The sequence below is a fragment of the Halichoeres trimaculatus genome, unplaced genomic scaffold (genome assembly GCF_033239565.1).
Source record: "Halichoeres trimaculatus isolate MK-OKI-2021-1 unplaced genomic scaffold, fHalTri1.1 fHalTri1_scaffold_5, whole genome shotgun sequence".
NCBI classification, from domain to species: Eukaryota; Metazoa; Chordata; class Actinopteri; order Labriformes; family Labridae; genus Halichoeres; species Halichoeres trimaculatus.
Window position 1 is genome coordinate 11,611,625 of NW_027437183.1, and position 27,142 is coordinate 11,638,766.

Genomic DNA, 27,142 nt, shown 5'->3' on the forward strand with positions numbered 1-27,142 from the left:
CTCCGCGTCAGGCGCGCATTCAACAGGACAACAGTACAGTTGTTACGATCGTCCCGAAATACCGTGTTGTGCTTCTCAATCTGCTGTATCTGCTGACTGTCTTTCAACAAAATGTGCATATGTTACTCCACTTTTTAACTTAGTATTCCCTAATACATCAGGTGATTGGCTCGACTCTACTTCAGTAAAGATCTCCCAAAATCGGCTTCTGGACAAGACAGTTATAGCACCACCTACAGGCCTGGCATGCTTACTACAGCGTTTTCAGTCCATCAGCGTTTCGTGTAAATGGAGATTTTTTTTCACTGCGTTTTCAGATGAAAAGTCATCGTGTAAACAGGGCCTAAGCCAACATTAAAGTGCAAAAAACTGCAGTTCCTTAAGTGTCCACATGAGGCTGGCTCCAAAAGTCAGGAAATCCTCATCAACACTCATGTTAAAAGGCTTAATTAAACAGCAGAATTAAACAGAATCAAGTACAAAAAAATGTATCTGGTGTGGATGAATTTTAAGAACCATTTTCAATCTTCATCTTGAAGAGATTAAGGCTCTGAGTTGATTGAAAGATGGATGCTTTGTGGTTTGTTTGCCAGGAGGATGAAGCTTCCTCTTTGTCTGTATCTAGGTTAACCAAAAGTTTGGTTTATTCAGAATTTCAGATGTACTGACTATCACTGACATATAAAAAGGACAGGCAACAGATAAACCCCAGATGCAAACCTGTTTCCTTACTTTGGAAGTTTATCTTTATTACAAGTATTGAATTAGAAATAAAGACAGGAAACAGAAGGGAGAGAAAGACTTGCAACAAAGGCTGTGTTTGTTTTAAGTTACGGCTCGATAACCAAGACACACTCTTACCTGCATATTTATGTTTTACGAGAAAGAGACAGAAAGAAAGAAGCAGGAAGTAAAAGACTGAAATAGTTGAAATAAGTTTTGATACAAAAAATTACCTCAAGGTAATGTAAATCGGACCTGTCCTAAGGTTGTGCTACAGTGATGTTAAAATGATAAAGGTGAATATTTCCAAAAATTAAAGATAAAATATAAAAAAGGTAAAATAAATTGTGCTTTATCTTGTCAGCTCCAGTTGTCCTCCCTCAGAGGTTTATAGTGACTTTGCTCTCAGAGGCCAGGATTCCCAATAGCAGCATCTTGCCTGAGCTTGTCGCTGTTTTTTTTTCAATTTTTTGTTTTGCCAAAACTCCAGGGGTCTTTTTCCACAGAGATATAGTTGACACGTAATTTTTGAACTCTTGTAAAACAAACTGTGATTCCCCTTGACTGTTTTTACCTCACCGTTTCTATCCTGCTCTGCCTTAAGGCTGTGTTTGGTATTGAAGACAAGATTTAGTTTGACGTGTTGTGACTCACCTCAGTACATTCCATGACCAGCTGTGTGCCTACGAATGTGACGTTTGACTTTTATTTACCCATCTGCTTCACAAGTATTCTTAAAATAAAGACTAATTCTGGATCCTTAAATAGTAAAAAAAATAACAGACGACATGAAAGAATCAGAGCAGTGTGGAAGTTTGAGTTATTTCGGTCTGTTGGTGGTTTGTCTAACAGGATGATGTGCCACCTCCTCATTTTGTTCTGCTTTTGAGTGTGTTTCATTTCCACACTCGTCTGTGTTGTCAATTAACAGTTTGTGTGTCAGGTCAGAGGAGCTGATGATGACTTATGCTTGTGTTTTTGCTTTGGGTTGTTAATGCTGTATTCTACACCTGCATACTGCTGCCAAGACACTCAGAAAGTGATTTTTAATCTCAAAGAAAGGTCACCCCTGGTTACTACGCGTGCATGTGTGTGTTATGCCATTAGCTGTGGCAAACATGAGCATAAAACCATTTTTTTCCTAATCCCACTTTAACAAGTGTGTTGTTTTCAGACAGACTTGGTCACAACCACAGCCTTCAGTGCACCCACGCTAACTTGTGGAGAAACCACAGCGCAGGCGACACATGCATGGCGACCTATAATTATACTATTACAGCTACTCAACACAGATGTATAAAAGCATATGTACTGAAAAATGCCTCAATTAGACCATGTCCTTGTGTTTGATGTGTGTGTGCAGAGCTTGTGCTGCAGTTTTTTCAAGGTAACATCAAAAAATACTTGTACCGTATGATCATTTTCATTGTTATAAGCATCCTCCTCCACTGTTTCATTGCACTTTCATTAACTTTTTCCCCGTCAATAATCATCAAGATAAAAATGTAATTTCCTGGTTTTTTGTTTTATGTTCTTTTGGGGGAAAAAGTATGTATGATAATCCTGGCGCATTCTACCACCCCTCTTCTATTATCGTAACCTTTACAACCCTCTGACTTCATGTTGAACTGTATTTTGGTTACAGTGTAAAATCACCTTCTCCCTTTCTCTGGTATCAGTCTGACTTTTTTATCTTATCTGCCTTTGCTTTTCCAAGATGTTCCTGATCCTGTGGTAATCAGAAACTTATTGTGTCAGTCTGAGATCATAGACCTCAAAGGATGAAAAACAGAAAGAGAGTGGACAGAGAACGTCAGAGTCCAGAGGAAGTACTGTGAGGAGAAAGAGTGCTAGAATCATTTATACAGACTTTTTATTTACTGCTGACTTTTAGACAAATGTGTTTTCAAAGCCTTGGAGGAGAGAGGCAAGATTTTCTGACTAATCCAATAGACGTTATTCTGTAAAAATGATGCATCTTGTTCTTTCATACAGTGCAGTACAGATCAGGTTGTATCTAGATCATCTACTTAGATACTGAAATGTGCACGATAAATTACGAAAAACGACCAGCAGATTATGGAAGAAGAAAATGTTTTCTGCTTTAAAATCCTGCCATACTCCACAGTTTATCTTACATCCCGGTTGTTTTCTATGTCAGGGACTTAAAACATTTCATTTTAACTTTAACTTTAACTTTAACTTTTAACTTCTAACAAGGGAAATTTGCTTTGCAGGTGGCAAGGACAAACACAAGAACATAGAACACAATCACATCCTGAAATGGACAAATCCACAGATACTCTAGAGAAGTGTTTCTGAAATGGGGAAACACGTACCCTTGGGAGTTCTAGGGATAGGTACCTTTCACATTTGAAACGATACGCTACCGAAGCCAAGAACCTTGCAAATGGAATCGGTACTCAACAGTACCAATTTTTGGTACTTTTGTGTTTGTTTATGTGGTAAGAAATGTTCATTTGTTCCATAATAAAATCTCAAGTTTTTCAATTCAGCATATTTATTCTTTCATATATAACTTTGCAATGCTGTGTTCATGTCCAGCATGGAAGATCACCTACTCTTCCACTCTCTCACAGTCAGAAGGGTACGTTTAGGTACCTAAACATGGTACCTTTCGATTTTACATGAATCGGTACTCGGTACTACCAATGGAATTTGGTCAGTTCCTATAAAAGTACCTATTTGGTACCCATCCCTAGGAGTACCGAGGACACACCAGGGGGTACGCAAGATTCAAAAATGTATACTCAAAAAAAAGCAACCATGCAAAAATCCTTTAAAATCATTTATTCAGTCAAATTTGAATCCAGTATAAGTTTAAGTTTATATACTGAATATAATATCCAATAGATATTAATAGTACATTGCTGTGCTTTACATATTTTTTTCCAACCAAAAACAGCTTTCAGCTTGTTGGAGGGTACTACAAGGGTAATACAGACTTTGTTGTATAATGGCTTGCGTTATGAATCAAACATACTGGAATAAGAAATATCCCTTAAGTATTTTTGACTTCACATGTAAGGTTACTTAATCTCAGCTAGATGACTTGTATCTTGATATTGCTCCATTGTAATAAGTCTGAAGTAAAAGGATTATCATGTTAGATTATATCTCAGTGATGTTGCTTCAATAATCAGTGTTATTTTTTAAAACTTCACTGACTGTTATCTGGTTGTTTTACTCACACAGGCTGGAACATGTAAACGTTGTTGCAGCCAGGGAAGTCCCAGAGGAAATGTGTAAACCCTTGGCCGCCCATCACCTGCCGCTGCTGGCAATGGAGTACTGCCAGGGTGGAGACCTGAGAAAGGTGAAGGGTGCACAAAGATTGTGGTTTGGAGTCTGAATTTGAGACCATAGACCTTTAGGTCAAAGTGCTGAATCACTGTAAATTACTGTCGATTAGGGAGAATGATTCATGATTCACTCTCGCAGAAACACATCTCTTTTTTTTTCTGTACTGGAGTCTGAAATTATTGGCGTCTGGCTTTAAACAGATCCCTCAAAAGAAGTTCCTGTGGTGCACAAAAAACTGCCACATTGAATTAGATTGCTTGGATTGAGGCATATTATTCACACTTGAACGTGGATCTCTGATTTGTTTGGTTGCTCTAATTCTGGTGGAGAAATCTGGATCAGCTTGTATCTGTGACAGAGAGACACCCTTAGGCGATAGATTGTGTTGGCACCAGTAGGAGGAGGAAAATCCAACCATCACAAACCAGCAAACCAAAGTGTCATAAAGATTTCAAAGCATCCCAGATGGTCAAAAACTGAGTGGTCCAGTTGGAGCGGTTAGTTTGGGACAGAGTGGAAAACTGCAGAGTCCATTTTTGACAGGCCTGCCACAGGTTTCCAACTGTTGACTTCTCTAAGTATACTGTTTAAAGTCAAAAGCGAATCAAAGCCTAAAAAGGAAAGTGGTGATTTGCTAAGATTTGGTCGTGAGATTAGTCTTTTCCTGATCCCTAATAAACACAATAAACTTAATAGGGGGAAAATGGGAGTTTTAAAGCAGATTAGTCCTTTCACATAAATAAAAGAGACAGATTAATGAACCTCTCAAAGACTGCGTCAGCCTTTGTTGCTTTCTTCCCATGGCTCTTGTTATGTAAGTATCGAGTGTCTGTGTTTGTGCTCTCCACAGTATCTGAACCTCATGGAGAACTGCTGTGGGATGAGGGAGGGCTACGTTCTGATTCTGCTCAGTGACATCTGTGAGTATCACACGCAGCTTCTACTGTAACATCTTTAATCATCGCAAGTGATAGATTGATTGTAACATGGAGTGAGCTGGCACTGTGATTAGTTTCCTGTCCTATGAAAGAGGCAGTTGTGGTGACCAGTATTATTATGTCATCAATGACCCTAAACCACTAACGTCTTAGTCACCACGGCGATCGTATACAGTCACACCGAGGCTTACGTCAACGATCGGACACTCAGGCTCTGTCACTAACTTTAAGTCTGAAAGCTCATATCAGGAGAATACTGTATACAACACATGGGGTAAACATGTTTGAGAAAGGACATATATGGTGTGGATCAAACACACACACACACACACACACACACACACACACACACACACACACACACACACACACACACACAGAAACTCCCTTTTCCTGTTCCCAACTGGTGGACATTTCCTGACAATGAGTGATGCCCTTTAAGCTGCTTCATGAGTGAGGGTAAAGACACAGGCATGCACACCCACACCCTTACACACACACACACACACACACACACACACACACAAACCACACACACTAAGGTGCCCAAAGGTTACGAGTTCCGCTTCGTCGAACACTCTCTGCCAGCACACTCACTAGTCACACTTTGACGCAGAGGTAAAGACACAGTATAGTTTTGGTTGTAAGTTCAGACAAAACTTATTCACTCACATCAAAGGTGTTAGAATGTAAACAGGGCTCTAAAACTCTGATGGATCTAATTAAAGAGTTACGTAACACCAGTTGATACTATCAGGCTTGTTAAACCCGTGTGCTCACCCGGCAGTGATATCACAGATCTGGATTGCACCTGTGCTTCACTGCTGTAACGTTAGATCGCACACATTCATCATCAAAAACAAAAGTGTGAGTCAGTTTTGGTTTTTCAAAAAGAGCAAGATGTCCAGGTAAAATTTTATCATGTGTACAGCCAAATTTAGAAAATTTGTTTAAGGTTTATAGCTCACTCGTGTGAGAAATTAGGCCAAAGAGTTTTGCATTTCTTTGCATTGTAAGGGGCTTAGTGAACTTGTTTGTTTGGAAGCTTAAAGCCCACCTTATCTTCAACCCTTTGAATGAAATGCATGTGACCATAGTGAAGAAAAGTTTACCTTTTCCCATAACCTTTTTCATTTTGACACAAAATCCTGTAATTTCTGCTTATTTTTTCCAAACAAGCCAGTTCCTTATCTTTAATGTATTATAGAGAAAGTATAACATATTTAAAATGTTTTTGTAACGGCAGGAGCACATTCTAGGGGTTTTAGTCTGTGTGGCCATTTCTGTAGTTTATCCCCCTACTTATTAGTCACCTACAGATGAAAAAAAAAAACTCCAGATGTTTGTTGCCCCAGAGGATTTGTGTCAAGTTTGATGTTTGAATCTTATAGAAAGGTGAGGTGGACACTAGAAGTTGTGTTTGGCTTCTTAAAGCTCTGAAGCTTGCCGCTGGATTTGTATAAGACTTGTATTTTGAGACTACATATGCTTCTACCACCATACTGTCAGCAGATATGTTGCATTGTGGGTACCCTATTTCTAAAACATTACTTTTGATTGTTCTATTTTTTTATGAGTCTGTCTTCACATCAACTGTTTTTGACACTAACTGTTCTTTTGTTGAATCAGTTCTCCAGAAATGATCCTCATGTAAATGATCTGCCTCTGACATAAATCTTAAAACCATAATTTAAACTCTGATCGAGCATACCTCTGACTTTTATTCCCTCTTACTGATCACTTACTTCCTCCTGTTTGTCCCATCAGCCTCGGCTCTGACCTACCTCCACAAGAAAAGGATCATCCACAGAGACTTGAAACCAGAAAACATTGTGCTGCAGCAGGGAGAGAAGCGAGTGAGTTAAAGTGACTGTGAAACATCTTTTTTATGACAGACACCCAAACCACAACAAAGACGGGATGTTTGTGCGTGGCTTTTGTGGGATGAGTTCAGGAGACGTGTCTCTCTTATGTCCTCTTGTTCAGCCTTACCAGCTGAACAGAACTGTGCCCCAGTGAATATTACATTTAATGTTTCTACTTTTTAACAGCTACAAAGAACCTTTGGGATAAGCTTGTTTTGAAATTGCCTTCAGGGGCCCCACTTATTTTATCATTTATGAAAAAATGTTGTTTCTCTGGAGCGAGCAGGACTTTTTGTTACAAATAAATGAGGCCAGACATATTAAAGAGGTTATATACTCATGTTTTTGCACACTTCACTGTTTATAGAAACAGAACTAACCACACTTTATCTGTTTATAGTTTTTGTATGAAGACTTGTTTTTGACATACTGCAGAAACAGAAAATCCAACGTACAGTCTCAGGGTAAAGAGGGAAGGACAAAACATACAGCAAAAGAGTTTTGTTTGCTCTAGTTTGTGCTTTAGCGTTTAAAGAAGTAATCTGATGAAACTTTGAGATTTAAAATCAATTTGTTATTACTTTCATATCCATTTCTTACACAATGTAAAGCCAGTGTAAAGCCAGTTTGCATAGAGGACACAGCTTACATGGCTCTGTCCGACAGCAACAAAATGTCATCTTCTTGTTTTTAAAGCCTTATTATAAACGTTGTTCTGTTGTTTTGTTTTCAATTTCTACAAAAGAAAAGTTTAAAAACAAAATCTGTTGCTTTGTTGGTTTTATGCTCTTTACAATTTCATGGCCCCTCTCTTTTTCCAGTCACAGAGATTTTATGTTTCAGGGTTTTTTGAAACCGTAAGGTACAATTGTTACTATTACTATCTATTACTATGACTCTATATTTTGTCTTCTAACCATAGTTGATTCATAAGATCATCGATCTGGGCTATGCCAAGGAGTTGGACCAGAGCAGTCTCTGCACCTCATTTGTGGGAACACTTCAGTACTTGGTAAGTGTGAAAAACAGAACTGGAGACATTTCCTACAAAGTCTTCTCAAACAGTTGTAAAAACCTCTCTTCTTCTTCTGTTTTCAGGCTCCAGAGCTCATAGAGAGACAGAGGTACACAGTCACTGTGGACTACTGGAGCTTCGGGACTCTGGTGTTTGAGTGCATCACAGGATTTCGCCCGTTCTTACCAACCTGGCAACCCGTTCCTTGGTAGTGCCAACTCTAAAAAATTCCTATAACTCAGTTGGTGATTTGTTCAGATGCCACATAAGTCATCATAAAGTGGAGTCATGTTTTCTGTCCTAGTTTGAGGATGATACATGGCAGAATTTCCACCATTTCAACTTACTCAAGCCTTGTTTTCCCCCATTTTTCATCTGCGCTCCTGTGACGCCAGTTTAACTTTTTTTTTTATCCAGTTGAAATAAATGAGCTTAGATCATGATAAGCTTCAAGAGAAAGAAACATTCGTGACTGGATGGAAACCAACTAGGAACAAATAAATAAACAGAAGTTACCAAAGAATTGTAGGAAAAGTGAGTTGTGCCAACATCAATCCCCCTTTGCTTGAATAATAAAAGTAATGAAAGATGTGAAAGTCCCAGAGGATCTGAGGGAAAATTATTCCTTCATCACCACAGAAACTCAGGTTCAGTTTTTCAGTTTGCAGAATTTATCACCAATAGATTAAACATCTCAGGACTCACAGAAAAAAAAATGAAATTCTAAATTAAAAACTCTAAAAGGTTTTTTTCTCTCATACCATCCATCGGTGTTGTTTTCAGGCACAACAAACTGAGGCTGAAGCAGGATGATGATATCGTCGTCTATGAGGACCTCTCAGGAGAGGTGCGCTACTCCAAACATCTGCCCCAGCCCAACAACCTCAACAGGTGACCAGCACACACACACACACACACACACACACACACACACACACACACACACGTACATGTGAACAAACTTACTTTATATCTTTATTATCTCTAACTGATGTGTCCCCCGTTGTTCAGTCTGTTATCAGAGAAACTTGAGAGGTGGCTGAAGCTCATGTTGAAGTGGTCTCCTCAGGAAAGAGGCAAAGACCCTCAGTCCACACCCAGCGACTGCTTCTCCCAGCTGGACATCATACTGAAGCTGAGGGTGCATTGTTTCCTCCATTTACTCTTTCTCTTTGTCTATTTTAAACAAACTCAGACATTTATCACCTTGTTTGTGGCGTGGTATCTTCTGCTCCGGCTTTAATTGAAACATTAAAGCCTGGGATTATGTTCATGCTGAGTTGTTCCTGTTTTTATTTCAGCTGGTTCATGTCCTGAACATGATGTCTGCTAAAATCCTGACGTACTCGGTTTCTGAGGACGAGACGGTGGCAAACCTGCAGCTGAGGATTGAAAAAGACACCAGCATCCCTGCAGCCAATCAGGAGCTGCTGCTGGAGGCCGGGTTAGCTCTGGAGCCACAAGGACTGGCCACACAATGCGCCATAGATTACACGGTAATATCATAACCTGAACACTGTGAATGAAATACCTTCTCAGAATGGTTGAAAGCATGCTGTAAGAATACAGTGATGCTTTAATATCATCGTCCTCTTCTCTAGGAGATAGACGGCAGACGGACGGATCTGCCTCTGGTCTTCCTGTTTGATCGTTCCTCCTGCAGTTATGAACCTCAGTTTGCTCCTCGAACCCTGCCAGAAAACATCCGCTTTGTTCGTGAGTGAACAGTGATAAAAAAAACTTCTTTACCTGTTTTCTTTATCAAAATTAATATTTCCATAAATTACAAACAGCACAACTGAAATCAAAGACAAAACTCAACTTCTCCAGGAAATATTTTTACGTTTTTATGAACCACAAACCTCATTGTTTGCAAACAGTGTGGTAAAAATAAAACTATTTTATGCCTGAATGAAAAAACAAAAACAGCTCTTGTTTTTCTGACATTCTTGCTCATAGAAAGCGACCCGAAGCATGTCCTGCCTTACAGCCCTCTGAGGAGGACCTGTGGCCAGGCGTGGCACACAATCCGCTCCCTGAAGGAGGACTGGCAGAGACTACAGCAAGGACAGAAAGCCGCCATGTAGGATACACAAAACACACAAATTCCTACACATAACACATAGAGTCGCTTTTTTAACATGTTTTTATCTTCTTCTTTAGCATGAGTCTTCTGAGACACAACTCCTCGCTGTCCAAACAGAAGAATGAGATGGTCTCCATGTATCAGAGACTCTTGGCAAAGCTGGACTTCTTCACCACCAGCCTTCACATAGACATGGACAAATACCAGGAGCAGACGTCCACCGGGATAGGTAGAGCGTAACATAAACATATTTGTAGAAAGCAGGAAGTTTACTCTGCAGCTGCCTTTCATCTGTACTTAAATTGCAATTATTTACGGCTTGGTTTGGTTGTGATGTTTACCCCAGATGAAAAACACACTTCAATGTTTGGAACAGTTTATCTTCCTACTGACTTATGTTAGTGTTTGAATTTGCCAGCTTCTGAGAAACTCCTGGGCGTGTGGAGGGAGATGGAGCAAACTGCTGTCAGCTGTGGTCAGGTAGAGTACAGTTTTTCTGCATGTTTGTATGTTTGTGGGCTGAAAATAGATTAAAAGCCTTTTTATCTCAAGGCCAAGGTGAGTGAACTGGAGGAGGAGATGATGCATCTGCAGCAGGACATTGTGGATGTGCAGAGACAGCCATGGAGGAGTGGAGAGGCCCTGGACACACTGTAAGTCCCAGCTAAATTTTACCACAGGAACACAAAAAAAAGAAAAACTTCAATGATGATCCGGGATTATAATTTCTTCTTCTCTTTGCCCCTCAGTGAAGGAAAGGCCATGGAGCTGTTCCGCAAACTCAGAGAGAAACCCAGAGGTTAGGACATCATGCATCTGTACTTTCCTGACCAAACCCTCATGACGGTGTTTTAATGTGAAAATAAACTTTTGTTTCTCGTTTCCTTCTCCTGCTCAGACCAGAGGTGTCCAGGGGACAGCCAGGAGGTGGTGCGTCTGGTTCTGCAGGCTGTGCAGTTTTATGAGAAGAGACTCAGAGACTTCTACACACACCTCAGGTACCCACACAAAAAGTTTTCTAATTAAATGTCATGTCAAAATCAATTGGATAAATGGAAGTAGGATAACACACAGCATACTCACATTTATGGTTTATTTATCTGTGCTTTAGGGTTGAATTTGGCCTTACAAACTTTGATTTCCACGATTTTCAAAATATGTTTTATAAGGTTAATAAATAACAGGGGACAAAAATGGAAAATTAACTATATCTGGCCTCTAAACTAACCTTAAAGGTCCCATATTATGCTCCCTTTCTGCAGATTAATATGGATCATTGATGTCTTCATGAAATGGTAGTAACAAGTTTTGGTCCAAAAAGCCAATAAATCAAGCACAGTAGCATTGTTTCCAGGCTCTCATAGCCCCTCTGTTCAGAACACTCTGATTTTTTTTTCATACGTAAATGAGCCACCGCTGATACCGCCCCGCTCTTCTGCGTCACTTACAGAGCCACAAGCTCCGAGTGCACAATGTTTAGAAAACAGCGAAGCTCGTTTACCGTAACATTACAGGCTAAAACAACTGGCTAACCGCAGCCAAAGTTAGCATCCTGAAGCTAACACAGAGACAGGGAGGACACTGAGGAAAAGCTCTTACATCTGCTCCACAGCACACAGCATTTAAAATACTCACATTTCCAGAGGTTTGTTGGCGGATGGTTGGTAATGCGCCTGGATTCAGGACCAGTCTATTTGCTAGCCCTCTGTTGTACTGTCCAAAGTTGGAAAAGCAGTCAGCCGTGAAGTGACTAGCACACACATTCACAGTTTTACTGAGTGTAGCTGGAACATTTCCCTGATAAATGAACTCTAGCCACTTAGACTTGTCTTCTTCTGAGATGGGAAGCTTGTGCATGGAACTTTGTGGCTGTTTACAGCCAAAAACAAAGCAAAGCAGCGGGGAGGGGTTTCGGGGGTATCTGCTCCGGTAGACCAATCAGGTCAGACTTGCTCCTGATTGGTCAAAAAAGGGAATTGCTGATGTCGGCAAATCCCCAAAATCCAAACAGCTTGCTTTCAGGATTTTACATTTAAAAGCACTACTAAGTACTGGTTTTGTTATTAAATATCCCATTTTGTGGGCTGAGAGGAAAGCCAAAGACCCACACATTTCACTAAAAGACTTAATGAAGTGATTTTTGCATAATATGGGACTTTTATACCATTCTGCACAGATTGCACACACATGCTGTTGATTTAAAGTTGCGTCTCACAGTCTGAGAGGAAATTTGATACGAAGAGTTGAATTGATGCACTTTATCATAAGTAAACAAAGATGTGGCTGACCATGACAACAGATGTAAATAGAAGTGAACAGCAGAACCACCTCTTCACGTTTATAAACAACATGTAACAGGAAAACAACATGAGTTAACATGAGTGATAAGGTTAAATGAACATTAATTTGAATGCAGAAGATAAAAACAGCAAAACACACTCAACATTTCCTTTAGTTGACTCATTTGGAGTGTTGGCTGTCATGGTGCTGCTGACTTTGAGAGCCGTCACTTTGTGGCTAAAGTTTTCACATCCTGAGACATCTTGAAGGCAGCATGAGTGGAGCTTTTCAAATCAAACTTTAAGACTCAGAAAGAAATGATACAAAGTAATGTTTTTGAAAAAATGAACCTTTAAATGTTTAAGCTGTTTTTTTAACTGCAAATATCAGCTTGTTACAGCAGATAAATCACAGATGTAAAAGAAACTGAAATAGCATTACTGTTCACACCTGCTCAAACCACTTCTTCATTTTCCTGCTCTGTTGCAGCTCACAAGGAAACTGAAATGGAAAGTAAAAATATGAAAGTCCTTCAACATAAAAAGCTGTGTCTATTCTTTGAATGTTAGTATATTACAGAAAATATCCACCTAGGAACAAACTGCAAATACAGTTTGTCATCCTTTGTGATGTAAAGTCACCCACTCAGGCTTATGACGTATCAAAATTTACAGCTGCATCGTACATCAATGGGTAAGTGCAAGGGAACAAATCTGTAAGTCTTTAATAGAAGCAAACATGAATTTATGAGCGTGTGTAAAAAGTCACATCCTTTCATTAATGAAGAATTTGTTTTTAGAATAAGCCTTCCAGTCTGTGGTCACCAATGTCTGTACTTGTGATCTTTGCATCATTAGTATTGTGTGTGTTATTTTCAGTAAGACCGCAGTGTGTCGTCAGCGTGTGATGGAGCTCCTGCCGAAGGTGGAGGGAGTCGTTCAGAGGATGGCGGAGAGTGAGCAGATCCTGATGAGCCTGCAGGAGAAGAGACAGAGGGAGCTGTGGAATCTCCTCAAAGTTGCATGTGTGAGGACTCGTGACGGCACACTGACAGTTTCACTTCTTCTCACATATACCCAATGATCACATGGAACCAGATTACCAGATTATATGGCATTTAAATACTGTCACTCGTGACCAGTCATCTTAAATACCATTTTTAAAAATGTTTATTATCATTGGATGGCAATTTATGTTACAAAGCATGGAGGCTAGAGGATACTTATACCACCCTGAATTCTGGAAAAAGAAGATCAGATCCCCGACTTGAGAGTCAGAATATATTGAAAAAGTCAGATCTCAAAACACGTTTTGTTTATATGACCTCCATCTTTCTAATATGGCCTCTAGTTTGCCACTGAGAGTTTCACATCCTTTACTCAACAGAAAAGAAGGGGTCTCCTAGAATGTGGCTTCAAATTCTGCAAATAATTTTAAAGATTAAGTTGTGGCAAAAAAACACAAAAAAAGTTTAATACTGAATGTTTTCATTTTCTTTTAGGTCTTAAAATACCACATTTATAAATCCAGTCTACTTCCTTCTTCATGAGCAACTTCTCCTAATCTCTAATATTTCAGTTCTCTATAGTTCAGAGAAGAGACTCGGTGACTCAGTTCCAGACAATTTTATGTCAAAACTAGGAAGGAAATAAAAACCACACATATTACTCATGTCACAGCTGGATGTGGTTTGTTTAAATTTACTTCTTTATTAAAATGCTAAGGTAGTGAAAATTTCTTCCTCCATCATCATGTGCTGAGAGCTGTGTTAAAGAAATGTGTAAACTTTTCTTGTGCAGAGTAAAGTTCGCAGCCCGGTGAGTGGAAGCCCTGATGGACTTAGAAACCCCTCCTCAGTGCCACCTCTCATGACGCCAAGACACAGCTTACAGCAGCTGTGAGTATTAACATGCACACTCAGGCTTTAACTAAGTGTTTCATTAAGAGTCCCAGACTCTTCTTTGGTAATTAAAACTCATAAAGTTTTCTCTCTTTTTGTCTTTCTGCTGAATTTGAAATCACTTTGCTTACACTCACTCCACACCACTGTCAATCAGTGGATCTGAAGTCCTGATAACATCACCATGAATCCCTGTTTGTGTCTTCAGTGACGAGTCTCTGGTGGAGGAGAGCAGAACGTTTGAGAGTCGACTCCAGAGTTTGCTGCACGACACCATCCAGGAGTCTGAGAGCAGTATGGAGGTACACAAACACACTCTTCTTCTTCTGACGTGAATCAGATGCCACATGCGGTTTGCTGTTTCTTCTGATATACAAAATAATTAGAAAACATTTTTTTCTTATCAGATGTTTAGTGAGTGGACATGGCTGCGTGGAGGACAGAACTTCTCCAGTGACCTCTCCTAAATTGGATATTTCTTTAACATATGGTACTCTACAGCCACCATGTGGAGAGGATGTCAAATTGCACAATGAGGAGGTGGTGGCTGGTTTGTTAAACAATGTGAATGAAGTAAGAGCTGGCACATACGTAATGCTGTCTAAAACATAAAGCCAACCTATGGTCCAGATGTCTCTCTGGTTAAATTTGACATCAGAGGAAATTTATAATTTGTTATTTCGACAAAAAAATGTATTTGTTTCTAGAAAGAGAAGCCCAGAAGAGTCACTCCCTTTGTGCAATTAAATGTAACATACAAGCCTGTTTGTAAAAAAAAAAATGTCATTACCAGAGTTTAGGGAGCTTTTTGTTTGTGTTTTTGGGCTTTTATCCAGAGAGGAGAGGACAGTGGAAGCAGCAGGGAACAAGGGATAGAGTAGGGCCTGAGATTTGGGAGAAGGACCACAAGTTGGACTCAAAGCTGGGCTGTCTGCTTGAGGATTGTTGTCTCTGCACATGTAGCTCAAAACGTAACCACAAGGACAAACCAGCTTTGCCGAAAAACTGTTTAAAAACTGTACCTCTCAAAAGTGACCTTAAAAACAGCTGACTCACCCAAGTGCACATTTTCTCCTGCCCTATGCCAAAGTGCACATAAATGATACTTATCAAAAATCTGATAAAACATTTCTCTTGTGTTTTAAAGCTGTGTATTTTAAGTTACATTTGTTTTATCATGAAATAAGAAATTATGTTTTAAGACTTTTAAGTTCTGCTCTAAAGAAATCCCTACCTTTAACTGTTTGTTATGAATCTGAATGAATTTCTATGTTTCTTACAGGACCTCTGTTTTTTTATTGAAAATTGTATTTTTGAAAGAAAATAATTGAAAGATGTTTATAACAAAAAAAAAGATGTTGTTTTAACTGTTTTTATTTGTTTGTGTAAATGTGATTTCATTTTTAATACCACGTGACAGTTTCACAGAGATTTGGACATCAGGGTAGAAGCAACTGATCGTCATAGAGGGTTAAAAGGAACCAAAACTTGTTTTTCTTGTAAAGGAATGGGTGCATAAGGGACAGAATGAACTCAAAACATGAAAAGTTTCACTGTCCTTTAGAAACACTGCACTGCCTTTATTTCACTTGTTGAGGCCCACTCAGGTCTTTATCGGGTTATCAGACAATGGCTCTGATTCTGAATCACTTCTACAGAGCAGCTTGAAGTGTTTTGAAGGACAGTCGCACTTTTTATTTCTTGATTGAGTTCAGTTTTCACCCACACAACCACGCTTCACAAGAAGAACTGAGCACAGCCAGCAGGTTTCCACAGATCTCCTGTATTCGACGTCTTATTTGACATCCCATTGTTTTACTCTTGTGACTTTGTGCAATATGAGGATGAAAGTAGATGTGTAATTGTGCAAACCTCTGTTTTAGATCATTTCTGTGTTTTTCTGAACCTATGCAAATAGAAGAATGTAGTCAAATTGATTTTTTACTTTTAAACTGTGAAAGAGACAACCAACAAATCAATTTGACATTTTAATAATAGGCTTCACATCTTCTTAGAAATAATCACAAAGCCACATCAACTTCTGGAGTTGGTCTTTATTTTGTTTAGATCTGACAATATCAAGTGTGTGTCCCATTATCTGATCCATTTGTTATTTTCTTAGCTGTATAAATGTCAAAGTAGAAAATGTGAGACATTTCTGTGGGAGATTACAAAACTGATGTTAAGTGCCATTATCTTCAATTTATCCCTCTTCTAGGGAACAGGTTCTTCTCTCATTTCACCTGTTTTATGCCAATCAAAGTAAAAAAAAGAGTCAACAAAAAGATGATTGTGTTAAGCATTCTTTATTCCTTTAACTTGATAAAATCTGTTTGAGGTCCTAAATGTTGACTAATTCTCCTAAACAAAGCACAGCACAGATAAAGTGAAATGTAGTGGTAAAGGTTGGACAGGTACAGGACACAAAACCAGACAAGACAAAGAGGCGATGCACAGCTCCAAAAGGACCTGAAAAAAGACATTTAGGCAACTGGAGGTCCACAGAGTGAAACTGTGTTTCTGAGGTCAAATAGTGAACCAAAGTCAGTCCACTTAGTCTGAGAGGGATCAGCTGCTCTTTGTCTTTCTGCGTTATCCCCTCCAGGTTTTATTGCATCTGTTTTACCGTCTCTGTACTCTGTAAAGTCAAAACTTCCCTCAAGTCTTAAAAGCATGCAACAAAACCACAACAAGCATCTTCTACTATGTTAATAATGTCCAAAACCCGGAGTATATCTGAACAAAAACAAGCTGATGACACATTCAAAGGAAAAAGGTGCTTTGAATCCTATTCAGGACAGATGTATCTGACACATAAAGGCTTTTTAAAAGTGCACTTTGTCCTATTAAAATGGTCAAGTAGCACATTATCTGGAGGTTTTGCATAAATTTCCTGCTGAGGACTGTATTTGGTGTTTTCTGGTAAAATACTCTCAAAGACAGATGAGTCACCTGTAAATAATGTATATTTTAAGGTTACAGTACTGGAGGTCTTGGAGGCTGCGTAGGGTTGGAGGGTTAAGGCAAAAGAATGTGTGCGTATGTGTGTAGGACTCAGAGGGAAGATGTGTTTATGTGTCGCTGAGTGGACCTTCGCCATGTTTTCACATTTGGGCTCTTAAATCTTCTTCCTGTGTTACTTCTTTCCTCCCCTCTTGTCAGTTCTCTGTCTGAATCATTACGCCTCCAGCTCGAAGCCCATGCCCACTTTGTGTCCACCGCCGTTCACGTTCTTCCCGTCGATCAGACCTGAGAGGGTGAGCTTCACTCCTGCAGGACGGAGGGTCCAGTTATGTATCAAGTGATAAAGCTTTAGATTGTCTACCTAAGTTACAGCTTACCTGGCCTGAGAGTTTGTGTGTATCCAATTCCAACAAGGCAGGCGTTGTCAACTTTGGCCTGTGAGGAAAAACAAAGGGATGAGGAGAGAGGTGAGAAACGTAACAGGCATAAGATGATTATATAAGTCTATAGACAATTCAGCCCTAAGAAGACAGGTAAAAATCTGGAAACCTGTTCTGATTCAGATTTACACCAGACTTTTGCTAGGACTCTCTTAACACAGGCTCTCTGCTTCAGGCTCAGTGCTGGCTCTCAGAAATGGGGACGTTCTGCTGCTATTTTTCGCATCATAAAATCCAGGATCACTGACTACCTGCTTCATTCAGACTGACAAATTTTTCAAGTTTTGTTGTTAATCTACGAGGCTCTTTGTGGACAGGCACCACTTTAATCAGCTGATCTTCTCCATACTCCAGCTCGAGCTCTGCGCTTAATCCTTCACTGCTCCTGGATGTGCTCTCCTGTTCTCTGGACTATGATGTTTGAATTTCACTGCAAACTGATTTTCACTTCTTACAGCCAGGGATGCATCCTTATCCAGCTGGTATTTGGCTCCAATTCCAAAGCGTGTGTTGTTGCTGCCGGCTGTCCAGGCCAGTTGGACCGCCGTCTCCAGGTGACAGTTCACCTTTTGGTAAATGGAGCCGCCAAACTCGGTGCCATCATTACTGAAACAATAGAGAAGAGAGTCACAGATACAAAAGATGAGCATTAACAGTAGAGAACATGAATCTAAACCTCATGTTGAGCCCAGGGGAAACATTTCCTCATGCTGTATCACTTCCTCTCCCTGCTTGTCTGTGTACTGCGGTGCAGCGACTCACACGCTGGTGTGAAGCTGGAAGTCTCCAGCCTTGTATCCAAGGGCGAAGTTGTTCTGGGTCAGTTTAGATTTGGCTGTGTCGAAAGCCAGCTGGTAGCCCGCCAGCCAGCCCTCGTAGCCCAGCACGGCGGCCCCGTGGACAGTCGGGCCTGCCATATCAAAGTCCAGATCACAGCCCACATTGACAAAGTCACGCTTGTAGCCGGTCTTCAGCTTGGCACTTTTCTTGCTACAGGAACCAGAAATAAAAGAGAAATACTCATCCACTCTTTTTGATCAGTTGATGAACAAATTTAGTCACTTTGATTTGAAATTTGGCACAAACAGGATGCTCTTACCCAGTGTTGGGTACAAAAGATGTGTCCAGGCTGAGCTTCAGGCCCTTAGCCAGCTACACACAGACAGAAAGAACGGACGGTGAGCAAATAATTCTCTCCGAAAGTAATTTCATTAATTTTTTGAACCTTTTAAAAGTCTGATTTGACCTCACCTGGTCCTCAATTGTGATTTCTGTGGTGAGGGTGTTGTCTGTGTTCCATTTCTGGCTAAAGTTAAGGCCCAGATCGCTCACTTTGTACTTGGTCTCCAGGTGGCCTCCTGACTTTCCTGTGTCGGTGTTGTTGGAGCCAGAGGTGGCAAACTCCTGCAGGACAAAAAGGTGTAATGATAAGTAGGGAGATGAAAATGTAAGAGCTGTTTGAGCAGGGAAGCAGAAGAAGCAGTGCCACATTTGGGGATAAGAAGAAAAACTAGAGACAAGAGGGGAAAAATAATTAAGAACAAAGAGGAGGGGAAGCTTTTCCTCTGCCACACAATCCCTGTAAGGTTTGTACGGCTCATGATTCAAAATGCAAACTACACATTGGAAAAATGAGGTGAGAAGGAAACTAAAAATATAGGCAGGACTGTGAGGGAGAGGTCGGTTGAGTGCAGTTGAGGTTCAGTGCTGTTAACAGCTGCAGCAGCTTGGGTAATGGTGTCACTTAAGATGAGGTACGGCTGCAAAATAACACCTGGCACTAAGCCTGCACACACATTGTCTGCACACAAACACATACCTGGTGTCACCAGCTTAACCAGCAGAGCATCTGTGTTTAATCATTACATATGCACACACACACACACACACACACACACACACACACACACACACACACACACACACACACACACACACACACACACACTCACTCTTACCATCTGACAGCAACGTCCAAAGAAGAAAGCAGAAAAAGAGGAGAGAAGGGAGAAAGTTAGGGAGAATCACTCAGAGTTCACATGCAGATTTGTATCAGCTCACTGGGAAAATGAAAAGCAGGGCTACAGAAAGCAGGAAACTGTGAGTGGAGATGCAGAGAGAAAACTTTACAGTGTTTTCTCTGATGTGGTTTAAGTTTTGTGGGAAACTCTGAAAACAAGAGCTCATGATGGTTTCAGCATGGCAACATAAAGACATGCAGCGTGTCTGCAGCAAACTTAACCCTGATCATGATGCAACATGTTGCTTGAGGGAGAAGACTGAGGTGTAAACTTGTCTGTCAGACGGTGTTTCTCTGCTGACTCTGCAGGTCAGACCAAGTACATGTCAGGCAGCAAACGCAGACTGACATGAGGTGCTGCGAGGCCATGAGTCAGCCATCAGATCTACTCTGCAGACGGCTGAGGGAGAGGCCTGAACATGCAACAGAAAAGAGATGCACAGAGGCAACATAAAGCTACTTACAACACCGCTCTGGGACTTGGTCTTAACGTCCAGCTTGAGGACTCCATATCCTGAAGATAGAGGAAGTCAGGGAACACAATGAACAGAGAGGGTGGGAATCATCACTCATATCCTTTCGTTTCACAGCATGGGTTTAAAACAGCATCAGATACAATAACAAGCCTGCATTTAAGTGTGCTCCTAAAGAAGGCATGGGCAAACTACGGCCAGGGGGCCACATGCGGCCCGTTAAACAGCTTAATCCGGCCCTCCGAACTTAAAAAAATCAAAAATTAATAAACCTTGTAAATGGTTTATTTTCCCTGCAATTCTAATGTTTTCTATATAGAGTTCACATTTAATATCAAAATATCACACAAACAATTTTGACTCAATCTTTTATTATTTTTTGTTTTTTCATTTTTAAAACCAGGACAGAAAAACCATGTTTTTCTTTTTTCTGTAATCCGTTTTTCCGTTTGGGTTTTAAAACAGAAAAACAAAAAAACAAGTCAGTTTTTTCGTTTTTTAGATTTTGTTTTGAAACAGAATAACAAAAGAACGAACCATACATGGATTAAAAATCCCATTATAATTACATTCTCTCGTATTCGTATTTTAATTTCAAAACAAAATCAAAACAGCGAAAAATAGACTGTTACATGTTTTCTGATTTTTGATTTGAAAACGAAAAATTGAATAACAAGTCATTATCTGTTTTCCGATTTTGGATTCTAAAAGGGATATGGAATGAACGAATGATACCCTGATAGTTACCAAAGCACTCTATCCATCTGCTCCTGGTACGGCCCCTTTGTCAAATGTAAGAACCCATTGTGGCCCACGAATCAAAAAGTTCGCCCACCCCTGTCCTATAGTAACTTTGTTTCATGTAAAACAGAAAGAAAGTATGACCTACCAAAGCCTTTGTTGAAGATGTCTTTGGCAGATTTCCCCAAGTCTGAGTATGCAGGAGGGACGGCCATCTTTCCTGAAGAAACAGAAGAGTTTTCTTATTTTTAACAAAAACAAAAATTGAAAAAAATCAGTCTTAATAACTAGTGGTTAGAATTGATGCAGAAAAGGCTGAAATATCCTGGTCTCTGGTCTCAAGTAGGGGTGACCATTGCTAATCCTACATTTCTTTTATTGCAGTTCTTCTGTGTCTTTCATTTTCTGCATCTTTACATTTGACCATTTTCTGCTCAAACCCAAGAAGAATTAACTTAGCTTCTGATGTAAAATTGTTAAAATGTCCCTTTAAATCAGAATGCTTAAACAAAGACAAGCTGAACACCCTTTTGCAAACACAGGAAGCTCCGCACTACTGCAGAAGCGAAAACACAAACTGTACGTCTGATCTACTGCTGTGCTGTACAGTCCCTCACACCAAGCATCACAGAAAGCATTCACTTGCAAAAAAAAAAAAAACATTCCCAATACATCAGTACACATTTAGTCTAAGATTGGAGACCCTTGCCATCTGGGGGCCTGTCTGGATGCAGGTGATATACAGCTTCTCTCCTCCCCCACCATTCACCATGTGAACCCTATTGATCGCCTGGCAGCAATCCATTTGCAGGCAGCAGAGGTTGTTTAACTAATGAAGGCGGGGACCAGGAATATGCAGCACATTTAATAAAGATCTCATGGCCATCTCAATAAAACATAGACTCTTTTACTTTTCACAATAAAAGCACCCTTGTGATGCTCTGCTTGGGCTGTAAAAGAGATCTAATATGTATGATGTGTGAAGAAATACTATCCAAGCTGTTGCAGTAAGAGCAAACCTAAGCAGAAGCAGGTTTTGTTAGTCAGCATCATCCTCTCCTGCACACCACTGCACTGCACCGGGCTGCACACAGTCATCAGGGTCTCCTGGGTGTGTGTGTGGACGCTCTTTATGCGTTAGAAGAAGACATTTTCTGACAAGGTGACTTTGCAGGAGCAGAGTGTCCTACATGTACTTCTAACCTAAAGCTGGTTTAATGATTGACTATTGACGCAGCTTTTTCTGTGCTGTTGTTCTGCTTCTTCTTCCAATATTAGCAGCTCAAATCACAGCTTTTCTGTGTCTGACTTCCTGAAATCACACATGGTAAATCAACAAAGGGCAGACATGGGGAGTGACCAGATTTCCAGAACTAATCCAGGGACCCTGATGATGCGTCATCTGTGTCTATCTGCACACACAGCCCCCTCGCTCACTCACCATGTCCCTTGGGTGCGTGTTGTTCACATGTCACACAGTGGCCTTTGTTCTCTCCCTGCTCTCCACTTCCTGCCATGTCTTTCTGCAACACCACTCCTTTCTCTGCCATGCCTCTTCACAGGAGAGAAGTGCAAGGAGGGACAATAGAAAACTTTGGCATGTAGTTGTGCTCTCAGTAACAGTGCACAGTCTGTGGGTTTGCCAGCAGCTTCTGTGAATGTTAGCATGTTTCTGTAAAATACAGTCAGAGCTGTCCTTTCTGGCTAAATATTGCATCACATTATACAGTACGTGCTGAAGGCAGCACATGATGAACATGTGTACTTTGTGCACAGCATTTGGACGTGATAAGGCCTGTGTACAGCCTCTGTGTGGTGCAGAGAAATGGGATTTCAATCAGATAAGCAGAAGAGATTAGCTGCGTGAAAGGCACAAAATGATGATGTTGCCTTATTGAGGAGTTCAGAAAACAAAGCACGAAATACAGGTGAACACCATCTGTTCACAGGTATTACATCAGCTGCTATGATGCAACCTAATCCCACAATGTCATTCACCCATTGTGGGAAGCTGTGGTGTATGGTGAATGAACGCTTTTCTGTGCACTCAAAATGCTTCTAACTGCTCATTCATAAACTGCTGATCAACAGCAGTTTTGATCAAGGACACTTCATCTGACTGCAGGAGCTGGGATCAAACCCTCAAACAATCAACTCTACCCCAGACAGTACTCCACAGCAAACTGCACTTTTCACATTCAGTGTGGGAATAGTACTTAACATCCGGAGCAGTGGTTGGTTTTTTAACTTGTTTGTAATGAATGCAGATATATCAAAGTGGCAGTTCATTACATGTGATCATTAAGTTGATACAGCTAACATGTTAGAAATTAGTGTGTCTGGATCTTTCATCAAACACTTACTGAGCATTATCACTCATTCACATTCTTTTTGTAAGCCAAATATGTGCATTTTTTTGCTCTATTTTGGGTCCCCACCACCAAAGGAAAATATCTTGCCTTTTAGCTAACCAACACTTCACAATGCTCACTGACTAGTCTCTAGTTGCTAGTGTCCTCTGCGCTGTCTGTGGCTCCAGGGGCTTTGTTCATTGGTTTGCAGGAGGAAGCAAAATGTTTCTTACTGCTATCAAAAACACTAGAGAATAATGAGAGTCAACTGAAATGTAATCACGGAGAGCTGCAGATTCTGATGATATTATCAGTAGGCTAAGCGCTATGCACCAAACAGCAAACTCAAGGGCTAAAGAAGGTAGCTAATGTGTAACTGCAGTTCTGCAAAAAAGAAAAAAAAAACATAAATTACCATTTAACAGCAGAAATAAACATTTGAAGGACTGACGTTAGGTTCTATAGCTTTTCTTTGTGTTTGCAACAACTGTACAGGGAGGGTATCATAAAACCTCCCCTCTGTCAATTATTACTCTGTTAATGTCAAGCATAACACAGATATAACACATTGACTGACAGGTAGGCGCTACCTCACTGCTGGGCATAATCTCAACTAATTCCAGCAAATAACTTCATTTCTCTGGACATCTCATGTCACCAAGACTGTCTATGGTTCGATCATAACTTATAGTACTGTTAAGCAAGCAGCTAAAAAACTGTTGTGAGTTTCTGGTTCATAATTTAAAAATCAAGAAAACACAACAAAATAAAAATTTCTCAATGAAAATAATCAAATGTTAATTAAAAACGTTGGTTTTTGGTTTTGATATTACATGGGAGAGAAGGTCTTCTTTTTTCTCGCACACAAAGACCTGACTGTAAACACAGTGAGTGTCAAAATGTCCCGTCCCTCTCTGTTTACAGCTGTCATTTCTCAAACAGTGGCAAACGTGTGCCCACTGACCTGCATTTTGCTGACCATGTGCAATCCCAGGACAGTACACATCATCTCAAAACACTTCTTCTCAACGCTGCCACCACAGAGTCCATTTTTGACCCTATCCCTCCTCCTCAGCTTCTTCCCCCAGTCTCAACTCAGCTCTAAATTTAGCTCAGGTGAACCCAACACTACAACACATGTGACCAGAGTTTCAACGGGTGTCCTCCTCCAAGATCAGCCCATTGAACCCCTATGAAATATGGCTTTATTTGTCTGTATTGTAAATCCACTCTATATTTGTACACAAACACAGTGATGCCACACATCCTAACACTGTCATTAGCTTCAGCTGGTTGACAGTCCATTCAAGGCTGAGCTCAAAGGTAATACAGAGACAGACGGCTGTAAACAGCAGAGGTATGTGAAAGGAAAACAACAACCACAACAGCAAGATGGGGGTCAGCAATCGAACATGATGTGATTTAGCACAAAGTCTCCCTTTCTCTACTCATTTGTTTAAACAGTTGGTCTAACATGGACTGACAGGATAACGTGGCCTGAGGACATGTATGAGTAGCAAAGGCAGTAAAATGTCCATAGGTCATGAGAGGTTGTTGTTTTGAGATAGTTTATGATCTTTGGACCTAAAATTTAGGTCCAGCTGTTGATATGCAACATACGCACACCAAAACCAGCCTATGTCATCTTTTTTTGTTTAATGTTTTTGTTGGACAAACTGTTCGCTAACCCTGACACTGACCTTTTCCTTGATTTTATGTGACTGTAAATATCACTTTTTTAGAAATATGTTGAGAATATCTGTTTTAATGGAACTCTTTCCTGTCTTCAATGTGTTTAAAATTAAAGCAAACTGATATTTCAATGAGGGAATCCAGATATAAAGTGTAACTGTAAAAAATAATATACAGTAAGTGTATAGGTTGTGTTAACTTTATCAATATTGAATCAATCATGAAAGCCTATCTATTGTCAAGTCTCTAAAATTGATTATTTAGTCAAGTAATTTAGCTTTTATTCAACAGCTCAATCTTTAAAAATGTTAGACTTTTTGTTTATCCTTAAAACTATAAAATTGTGTAAACAAGGAGTTACCCAACAGTGTCCAGACCCTCGGAGAAGCTGAAGCTAAAGCAAGTGTGTGCGACATATAATGGGAGGAATGTATGTGTGAGATAAGGTCAAGTGCAGTCAAGTTACACCCAGACAATTTATAGCTCAAAAAGTGCTTGAGGTGTTCATACACTTGTTTCTGGTTTGATCTGTTCAGTAGTCACATCAGGGTGGGTTATGAGGTAAACAGAGACAACAGAGCACCAGCTGGCTTTAGATCACATATCCACCTTGTTGCATCACCCCCTGATTTTATTAATTAGTTTTTAGCTCTTGGGCAGAAATATCTTACTATTGGGACATTTATAAGAATTCACATGATCAAATATTGAAAATTAAAGCTGCACATGATGTTTATTACTTTTCCCCAACTAAATGCTCAGTCTGGGTCACTACCATTCAGCGTCAATGGGCCATACTAGTGCCAAATGATAACGGTCTTTAAGATGTAGCTGATCGCGGACCTTGTGCCTTCAAGTAAACAGATAAGACGGGCTTTGTTCCATTAGCAGGATGAGTATTTGTCATATCCAGATGCGTCCACCTCTGCTTTCTTTGTTCCTGCGTCTATCAGACGTCTGGGTCTGCTTGGACAAATTATTGCACATTAATAAAAGCTAACTTGCAAAAGAAGATGTCAGCTTTTGTTTGTAATTTTGTACTACATGTTAATAATACTCGATTTAACATTTGCAGAAAATAGCACCTCCCTCTATGTCCCTCTGAAAAAAGCACTCTGAAAGCATGTTGTTATCAAAAACAAAAGACTTCCACCGTAAATATGCTCTTTTAGACGGTTTATATGTGAATTTATGAGAACTTGTGGGTTCTACAGGCCTGAACTGGCACTAAACCCCTGGCATACCCGCAGTTACACTCCCACCTCTTTATGTGTGACTCATATTTGCCTGAGAATCAAGCGACAGTTGACAACAACTAAATCGACATGCAGACAAAACACCTCAACTTTTTGGATGTGAGAAACGGCTAAAGTTCGCTGAGTCTTACCTTTATTTGCGGGCGGAGCGTGCAGTTTCTCAGCACTGTTCGGTGCAGCGGGGCACAGTGAAGGAGAAAGCAGAGACAAGCAGACTGGGCACGCGCGAGTCAGACCTCCGGTCGAGGGCGGGGCCGTTGTGTAATTGACATTGAACGAAAAACTTATTCCGTTAGGATTTTTTTTTTTTTTACATTTGTACATTGTGAACTTCAGAGTTTGTCGCAGATAGTCGGAAGGTGTTGAGAAAGAGGTTTGGTAAACGACATGCTTCTGAAAATCCGTCTTACAGACTAACAGTGGATACATTTTTTTGTAGTTCTGTTATAGTTGACCATCCATCTAAAACTTTATAATTAAATGGGATTGGACATTTCTCCTGATGCGTGTCTCTATATCAACTGCATTCTTAAACAAAATGTATCAAAGTCAACCACATGAATGCTGTTATTCGTTTATTTGGAGGTTTTAAAAAAGTTTACTTTATGTGCTGCAGCAACAGAGACTCATGAACAATATGGTTTAGAATCACTGCATTTTCAGAATTTCACCATATATTTACATCGGTACCACTTCTAAAAAAACAATAGGCTGGCAGGTAATGTGGAAACGCAGTATTTGTTTTGGTGTAATAAGGCTCTTAGACCACTCGGGGGCAATGACCTCCAGCCAATGTCCCAACACAACAAGGGTTTTATTGCCCAGTTTTTAAGCTTGAAGGTTGGCCGTACTATCACCGTGGATGCTACCGTATTTTTTTTCTCCAGCACGCTTTGATAGCTTAATTGTGTGTATCACGTAATTGATGGTGATAATATACTTGTGATGTTCTGATGTGTCGGTCACAATGAATGAATTTGGGGGTTGCTAAACCTGGAAGGCAAAGAACAGGAAAAACAAACTAAGAGGAACTCGCAGGATGACAATAGAACTACACTTACTAGAACTGGCTGC

At 40.2% G+C, this 27,142-nt stretch overlaps 2 protein-coding genes across 3 annotated transcripts in view; one reads left to right on the plus strand and one right to left on the minus strand.

Moving 5' to 3' along the window:
- The window catches only part of ikbkb (inhibitor of nuclear factor kappa B kinase subunit beta), a 48,539-nt gene extending 32,156 nt beyond the window's left edge, over positions 1 to 16,383 (plus strand). For both annotated transcript variants that reach the window (XM_074669412.1, XM_074669411.1), the window contains exons 4-22: positions 3,940 to 4,060; positions 4,898 to 4,967; positions 6,753 to 6,841; positions 7,773 to 7,862; positions 7,949 to 8,073; positions 8,649 to 8,756; positions 8,877 to 9,006; positions 9,167 to 9,361; positions 9,467 to 9,581; positions 9,825 to 9,948; positions 10,029 to 10,180; positions 10,370 to 10,431; positions 10,504 to 10,604; positions 10,701 to 10,750; positions 10,850 to 10,949; positions 13,110 to 13,257; positions 14,031 to 14,128; positions 14,340 to 14,433; positions 14,539 to 16,383. In XM_074669412.1, the coding sequence (XP_074525513.1) occupies positions 3,940 to 4,060; positions 4,898 to 4,967; positions 6,753 to 6,841; positions 7,773 to 7,862; positions 7,949 to 8,073; positions 8,649 to 8,756; positions 8,877 to 9,006; positions 9,167 to 9,361; positions 9,467 to 9,581; positions 9,825 to 9,948; positions 10,029 to 10,180; positions 10,370 to 10,431; positions 10,504 to 10,604; positions 10,701 to 10,750; positions 10,850 to 10,949; positions 13,110 to 13,257; positions 14,031 to 14,128; positions 14,340 to 14,433; positions 14,539 to 14,598 (2,032 nt within the window). In that variant the 3' untranslated portion in view covers positions 14,599 to 16,383. The remainder of the gene's footprint in view (positions 1 to 3,939; positions 4,061 to 4,897; positions 4,968 to 6,752; positions 6,842 to 7,772; positions 7,863 to 7,948; positions 8,074 to 8,648; positions 8,757 to 8,876; positions 9,007 to 9,166; positions 9,362 to 9,466; positions 9,582 to 9,824; positions 9,949 to 10,028; positions 10,181 to 10,369; positions 10,432 to 10,503; positions 10,605 to 10,700; positions 10,751 to 10,849; positions 10,950 to 13,109; positions 13,258 to 14,030; positions 14,129 to 14,339; positions 14,434 to 14,538) is intronic.
- vdac3 (voltage-dependent anion channel 3) lies at positions 16,384 to 26,282 on the minus strand. The gene is made up of 9 exons (XM_074669416.1): positions 26,200 to 26,282; positions 20,918 to 20,989; positions 20,020 to 20,069; positions 18,787 to 18,939; positions 18,635 to 18,687; positions 18,298 to 18,525; positions 17,991 to 18,141; positions 17,473 to 17,530; positions 16,384 to 17,401 (listed from the first exon to the last, which is right to left on the minus strand). Exons 2-9 carry the CDS (start codon positions 20,982 to 20,984, stop codon positions 17,310 to 17,312), a joined length of 852 nt encoding a protein of 283 aa, XP_074525517.1. The 5' UTR covers positions 20,985 to 20,989; positions 26,200 to 26,282; the 3' UTR covers positions 16,384 to 17,309.
- Between the last annotated feature and the right edge of the window lie 860 nt (positions 26,283 to 27,142).